This window comes from Melanerpes formicivorus, unplaced genomic scaffold (assembly GCF_026170545.1).
Source record: "Melanerpes formicivorus ecotype bairdi unplaced genomic scaffold, bMelFor1.0.p_v2 SCAF_15, whole genome shotgun sequence".
Lineage (NCBI taxonomy): Eukaryota > Metazoa > Chordata > Aves > Piciformes > Picidae > Melanerpes > Melanerpes formicivorus.
The window spans coordinates 2,707,187-2,714,106 of NW_027142367.1; the positions used below are offsets into that span (position 1 = coordinate 2,707,187).

Consider the following 6,920-nt stretch of genomic DNA (forward strand, 5'->3'; position numbering starts at 1 on the left):
AGTCACTCACAACTGCAAATTATTTTCATAACCATACAATGAAGACAGTCACAGGAGCTGTCACACTCCTGCTCCACTGTGGGAATTTAAAGGAAAACAAGGAATTTCTGGAAGGAGTAATCTAGGAATAGAATAGAATAGAATAGAATAGAATAGAATAGAATAGAATAGAATAGAATAGAATAGAATAGAATAGAATAGAATAGAATAGAATAGAATAGAATAGAATAGAATAAGACCAGGCCAGGTTGGAAGAGACCTTCAAGATCATAGAGTCCAAACTATCATCCAACACCACCTAATCAATTAAACCATGGCACCAAGCACCCCATCCAGTCTCCTCCTAAACACCTCCAGTGATGGTGACTCCACCACCTCCCTGGGCAGCACATTCCAATGGGCAATCTCTCTTTCTATGAATAACTTCTTCCTAACATTCAGACTAAACCTCCTCTGGTGCAGCTTGAGACTATGTCCTCTTGTTCTGGTGTTGGTTGCCAGGGAGAAGAGAGCAACCCCCACCTGGCTACAACCACCCTTCAGGTGGTTGTAGACAGCAATAAGGTCTCTCCTGAGCCTCCTCTTCTCTAGGCTAAGCAACCCCAGCTCCCTCAGCCTCTCCTCACAGGGCTGTGCTCCAAACCCCTCCCCAGCTTTGTTGCCCTTCTCTGGACATGTTCCAGCAAGTCAACATCTTTCCTAAACTGAGGGGCTACAACTGGACACAGGACTCAAGGTATGGCCTAACCAGTGTTGATTACAGGGCAGAATGACTTCCCTGCTCCTGCTGGCCACACTCCTCCTGATACAGGCCAGGATGCCATTGGGCTTCTTGGCCACCTGAGCACACTGCAGGCTCATATTTAGCCTCCTATCAACCAGTACCCTCAGGTCCCTTTCTGCCTGGCTGCTTTCCAGCCACTCTGACCCCAGCCTGTAGCACTGCTTGGGGTTGTTGTGGTCATTGTTTAGAACCCGGCACTTGGATGTGTTAAATCTCATGCCCTTGGACTCTGCCCATCTGTCCAGCCTGTCAAGGTCCCTCTGCAGAGCTCTCCTACCCTCTAACAGATCAACACCTGTGCCCAGCTTGGTGTCATCTGCAAATTTACTGATGATGGACTCAATCCCCTCATCCAGGTTGTCAATAAATATATTGAAAAGCACGCAGAAAACCTGAAGCTCAAAATGTACTTGGAGCCCGAGCCTTCTTACAGTTTTCATTTTATGGATTCTGTTTCCTGTGTCATTGGTTCCTACTTCCCCCTAAACCATTTTACATTCCAGCTGCACTCTGCTTATCATTCCTCTCCCTTTTGTCTTCTGCCCACACATCTGTTGAGGTGGAAGAAATAGAATAATAATTAAATAATATAAAAAAAGGCATGTAAAATTATGGAACTGATAGATATTTCTAGTATTCCAGGATAGTTTTATTTTTTGCCTGGGTAGCTTAGGTAGCAGTTTTGTACCCTGTCCTTTGAAAACAGCTGTTTAAGTAGCACAACTTTCAGCAAGTCTGTAATGAAGGATGTTAATCCATCACTACCAACCACTAAGCCACTACCAACTGACATTATTTCAGCTTCTCAATTCATAGTTGTGGACAAAGTTATATTAAACATGCATCACCACTAGCTCTAGCCACCTTCCTCAAGCCACCCAAAATACTCAATCTGATATACTTTTTTTTTTTTAGAATCATAGAATCAATAAGGTTGGAAGAGACCTAAAAGATCATCAAGTCCAACCTGTCACCCAACACCTCACGACTACTAAACAATGGCACCAAGTGCCACGTCCAATCCCCTCTGGAATACCTCCAGGGATGGTGATTCTACCACCTCCCTGGGCAGCACATTCCAATTACTAACAACTCTCTCAGTGAAGAACTTTCTCCTCACCTCGAGACTAAACTTCCTCTGGCAGAGCTTCAGGCTTTGTCCTCATGTTCCGCCAATAGTTGCCTGGGAGAAGAGATCAACCCCCTACAATGCCTACAATGCCTACAATGCCTACAATGTCCTTTCAGGAAGCTGTGGAAGGCAGTAAGGTCTCCCCTGAGCCTCCTCTTCTCCAGGCTAAACAATCCCAGCTCCCTCAGCCTCTCCTCACAGGGCTTGAGCTCGAGGCCTCTCCACAGCCTCGTTGCCCTTCTCTGGACACATTCAAGAGTCTCAATGTCCTTAAATTGAGGGGCCCAGAACTGGACATAGTACTCAAGGTGTGGCCTAACCAGGGCTGAGTACAGGGGCACCTCTCTAACAGTTTGTGGACACTAACTGAAAAAATGTGCTTAGAAGTGTGAGATTTGGTGCTCCTGCCTAACAGATGGAGAAATTGAGACAAAGGCAAAATTACTTTTTTAAGACTATACAGTAAGTCAGGGAGCAGAGCTCAACTCAAGACCCTTCCAGTTTCTAACCCTATAATCCTCTTTCCAAAACCAATTACCACAACCAAATATGATGTTTCAGTGATGATCTTGACTGCTCCTTTCTCCTGAATGCTCCACCCCAGGTAGCAGAAATTGACTGTTCAGATGATGACACACAAGTCATTTACAGCCATATTAAACACCTGAATTCAAGTTACATCTCTGACCAGCAGTTTCTGACCAGCAGTACTAAACTCAATGGCTTCAACTGTGAAATAATTTTTTCCTCATTATAAGTTGTTGAAATAGACTGTTAAGTCAGCACTGTATATAAAACTTAAGTATTAGGCTAAAGGGGGAGATGAAAACACAGGAAGTTGTGCCCTACTTTGCTGTACAGCAACCTTATCCCAAAATTCCACTCAGTTGCTGAGTGTAGACCATATTTACAAGGCAGCAGCCTGGCATGAGTAAATCTGTCCCTGAGCCTCACAGAACATGTTCAAGAAGTCTCTTCAGAGATTGATTGACTTTTGCTCCTAGCCCTGGCAACACAAACTTGCAGGTCTCTCTCTTCACCATCTGTTTCTTTGCAAGCAACCCCTGGTTTAAACAACTCCCCAGCGACCCACAACATAATTTGTCTTGTTTCAGAGAGCTGTCCTGCTTTCTGAAAGAACCAACAGGCTGAACAAACTGTTTGAGGCAGTAAGACCAGGTTCCAAGTATCTTTCCTTGAAGAAAAAACGACCAAACTTGCAGCCTCTCAGTTCATCTAATGGCCAACTCATTCAACCCACACTTCAGCCCTTGCAGAGTCTTTGTCACGCTCCAGGAAAGTGGGGGGGGGGGGGGCTGAAAATTGCTAGGTTTTCAGGACATACAAACACTGTTTACCTCTGAGGTGTAATAATAGCTACATTCAAAAGGTATCATGGGGGTTCACAGCAAACAGGCCTTTTCTGCCAAACAAAATGCACCATTAACCCTTGAGAATTACAGCTTCTAAAATCTCCAGTTGCTTAGATTGCTTAACTGGCAAAGCACGTTTAAGGTGCAAAACTGATACAAAAAAATTCCTCTGCCCACATTTTGCTAACACTCACAACCTACAGATATTTAGAAAGTATAATTTTGTATTAATGAGTGCCTAAATTTCAACCAAATCTTTTGGAAGTACAGCAAGTTTTGAACTACTTGAAGATTCTTTGGCTTCCAGGAGATTTTCACACTTTGAATCAACCTCTCTAGTTAGGTGAAGCTAGTCATTTCTCTCCCTCACTCCTAAGAACTCACATCACCCTGAGATATATGTGCATGTTAATTGACCTGCTCCACTCTCTCCAAAACCCACATTTCTAGTGATGAGGCAGATGACTGAAAAAACAAAGTGCCCAATACGTAGGAAACAGTCAACAACTATTGCCTCTGGGTTGCTTAGCCACAGCTTTCCAGGCTTAGCTTAGCATCATCCATGAACCACCCAGTATAAAAAGATGTGATTATAAAAGTTACTGCAATGGTAAAGTTGTGGGGTGGTAACTCGGCATTAAAGATCTTCAAGTTATATTATCCAAGGTTACTGCAACCTCAAACACAGTGCCCAATTTCACCTCTTCTGAGGACACTCTCTTCATAGCACTCTGTCACAACTTGTAGCAATAACTTGACAGCTGTCCAAAAGTTTAGTTTGGTACCTTGAGGGCTTGCATTACACAGGAAGATCTCAAACTCACCTGCCTTAAGCACAGCCACACCCAGAAGCATAAGGAATGCCCCTGAGCACTGTAGCATTTTTGGGTACCAGTACATTAGAGTTTATGTTCAGTAGCATGCTTGCCTATGTGACATCTAAGGCATTACTATTCCTAGATGTTCTTCCCATGAGGAGCTCACAGAATGATGGGGTTTGGAAGGGACCTCCACAGGTCATCTAATCCAACTCCACTGCTAAAAAAGTTTCACCTAGATCAGGTTGTAAGTTGTTTCAATGGACACAAGAAAAGTTCCACTGGCTGGATGGCCGAGCCCAGAGAGTGGTGGTGAGTGGTGCCACATCCAGCTGGCAGCCAGTCACTAGTGGCGTGCCCCAAGGATCAGTGCTGGGCCCCATCCTCTTTAACATCTTTACTGATGATCTGGATGAGGGCATTGAGTCCATCATCAGTAAATTTGCTGACGACACCAAGATGGGGGCAGGAGTTGATCTGCTGGAGGGTGGAGAGGCTCTGCAGAGGGACCTCGACAGGCTGGACAGATGGGCAGAATCTAACGGCATGAGATTTAACACATCCAAGTGCTGGGTTCTGCACATTGGCCGCAGCAACCCCATGCAGAGCTACAGGCTGGGGTCAGAGTGGCTGGAGAGAAGCCAGGCAGAAAGGGACCTGGGGGTACTGGTCAATGGTAGGCTGAACATGAGCCTGCAGTGTGCCCAGGCAGCCAAGAGGGCCAATGGCATCCTGGCCTGCATCAGCAGCAGTGTGGCCAGCAGGAGCAGGGAGGTCATTCTGCTCCTGTACACTGCACTGGTTAGGCCACACCTCGAGTACTGTGTCCAGTTCTGGGCCCCTCAGTTTAGGAAGGATGTTGACTTGCTCGAACGAGTCCAGAGAAGGGCAACGAAGTTGGTGAGGGGTTTGGAACACAAGCCCTATGAGGAAAGACTGAGGGAGCTGGGATTGCTCAGCCTGGAAAAGAGGAGACTCAGGGGTGACCTTATTGCTCTCTACAACTACCTGAAGGGAGGTTGTAGACAGGCGGATAATGGTCTCTTCTCCCAGGCAGCCAGTACCAGAACAAGAGGACAAAGTCTCAGGCTGCGCCAGGGGAGGTTCAGGTGGGATGTTAGGAAGAAGTTCTATACAGAGAGAGTGATTGCCCTTTGGAATGGGCTGCCCAGGGAGGTGGTGGAGTCGCCGTCATTGGAGGTGTTTAGGAGGAGACTTGATGGGGTGCTTGGTGCCATGGGTTAGCTGTTTGGGTGGGTTGGATTGGTTGATGGGTTGGACGCGATGATCTTGAAGGTCTCTTCCAACCTGGTTTGGTTTATTCTAAATAAAGTTTATTCTAAATAAATCAAAAGGATAATTCTAAAGCCCCACTGATTTATTCAACCCTAAAGCTTTGCAAATTATGTAGAATCTGCAATTAGTTTTAATCTTCTTTACTGTTGACACCTACACAAAATGGTTTGAAAACTCCATGCAAAAGGCAACACCTCCTAGGTACTGCCTTTTTATTTGGGTTAAGGTTTGGAAAAACGTAGACCAGTAGGTACACAAGCAACATCAGACAGGACTTCTCCAAAAGAAGATGAGGCCAAGGAAACTTCCAAATACTGTGAATGGACAACATATCATTAAATGATGGCTTCAAACATTACAATATTTAAAACTAATAACTTTATACTAATTAAAACACTAGTATCTCCCCTTGAAACCCACACTGATATGCAGCAAGGGTTATTTACAGTGGCATTACTAAAGCTACATAGGAGTAAATCTGCTTTAACTCAGTAAAGAAACTTTTACCTTACCTATAAATCAAGCCAAAAGCTAGAACATTATATTTCTGCATGAAATATTTGTTTGCCACTTAAGAACCTACCTGAGTTTGAAACTATTGGTTCTGCTACCACTGTTTTAAAAAGCCAGCTTTTAACAAAAGATTCATTGCATATTGTAATAATGCACAATCACGGTAATTGTTTTCATCTTGCTTTAATTAAACATAAATGCATTTGAGTTCAATGATTCAGATTTACCCTTACTAAGTTAACAACGACGTGATTTTTAAGGCTTCAAGGCTAAGACGGTAAGAGGTCCTGAAAGTTGTCTCTTCCCATTCCTTTTCTCAGCATCCATGGTCCGAAGTTACGACAAGGGTCACCAAGAACATAACTCGTTCTGCGTTAAGACGAAACACTACACCAATTTGCCAGCTCTCAGACGTCGCGGGGCAGCCAGGGAAGAGGGAGCGATCACAGCGGCAGGGATGTAGAACGCAGGACTCGAGGTCAGACGAGAACGCAGCCCCTATTTGCCCCGCCACGGCGCTCCCAGACGGGAGAGGCTCCCGGCCGCGGGGAGCTTCCGCTGCTTGTGCCGAGGGTTGGTCTTGCAGCAGACGTAGAGCCGGCCTCGGCGCCGGACGATAAAGCAGTCCTTGCAACGCCTTTTCAACGAGGTTTTCGTCTTCAGCCCCGCCAGGAGCGGCGGCAGCAGCGCAGCCGGCGGCGGGACGGCTAGCAGCGCGCGGGGGTCGGCCGCCCGGCACCACGCCGGCAGCGTCCGGCTCAGCGGCGAGGGCAGCGCCGCCGCCCGCCACCACGGAGCCAGCGAACAGTAGGCCGAGCGGCCGAGCGAGCGGAGAGGCCCGGCAGCGGCCCTAGCTAAGAGGGACAGCATAGCTGGCGCCCTGCGGGAACGAGCGCACTAGTGAGGGCGCCTGCGAGGGTACCCGTCTGGCTCTCCGCGCCCCCTCCGCGTCCTCCCCAGGCGTCGGGTACTGACCGGCACGGCCGCCGCTTCCCTCCTCACAG

The 6,920-nt window shown here is 46.8% G+C and overlaps 1 protein-coding gene across 1 annotated transcript; it reads right to left on the bottom strand.

The window, feature by feature from the left end:
- Positions 1 to 6,414: 6,414 nt before the first annotated feature.
- On the bottom strand, positions 6,415 to 6,786 carry MRPL36 (mitochondrial ribosomal protein L36). Its single transcript, XM_068147763.1, has one exon. It carries the CDS (start codon positions 6,784 to 6,786, stop codon positions 6,415 to 6,417), a length of 372 nt encoding a protein of 123 aa, XP_068003864.1.
- Positions 6,787 to 6,920: the final 134 nt, after the last annotated feature.

Bases quoted from the DNA above. Each gene is read 5' to 3' on its own strand.
- MRPL36 (XM_068147763.1), bottom strand. From the start codon at position 6,786: ATGCTGTCCCTCTTAGCTAGGGCCGCTGCCGGGCCTCTCCGCTCGCTC.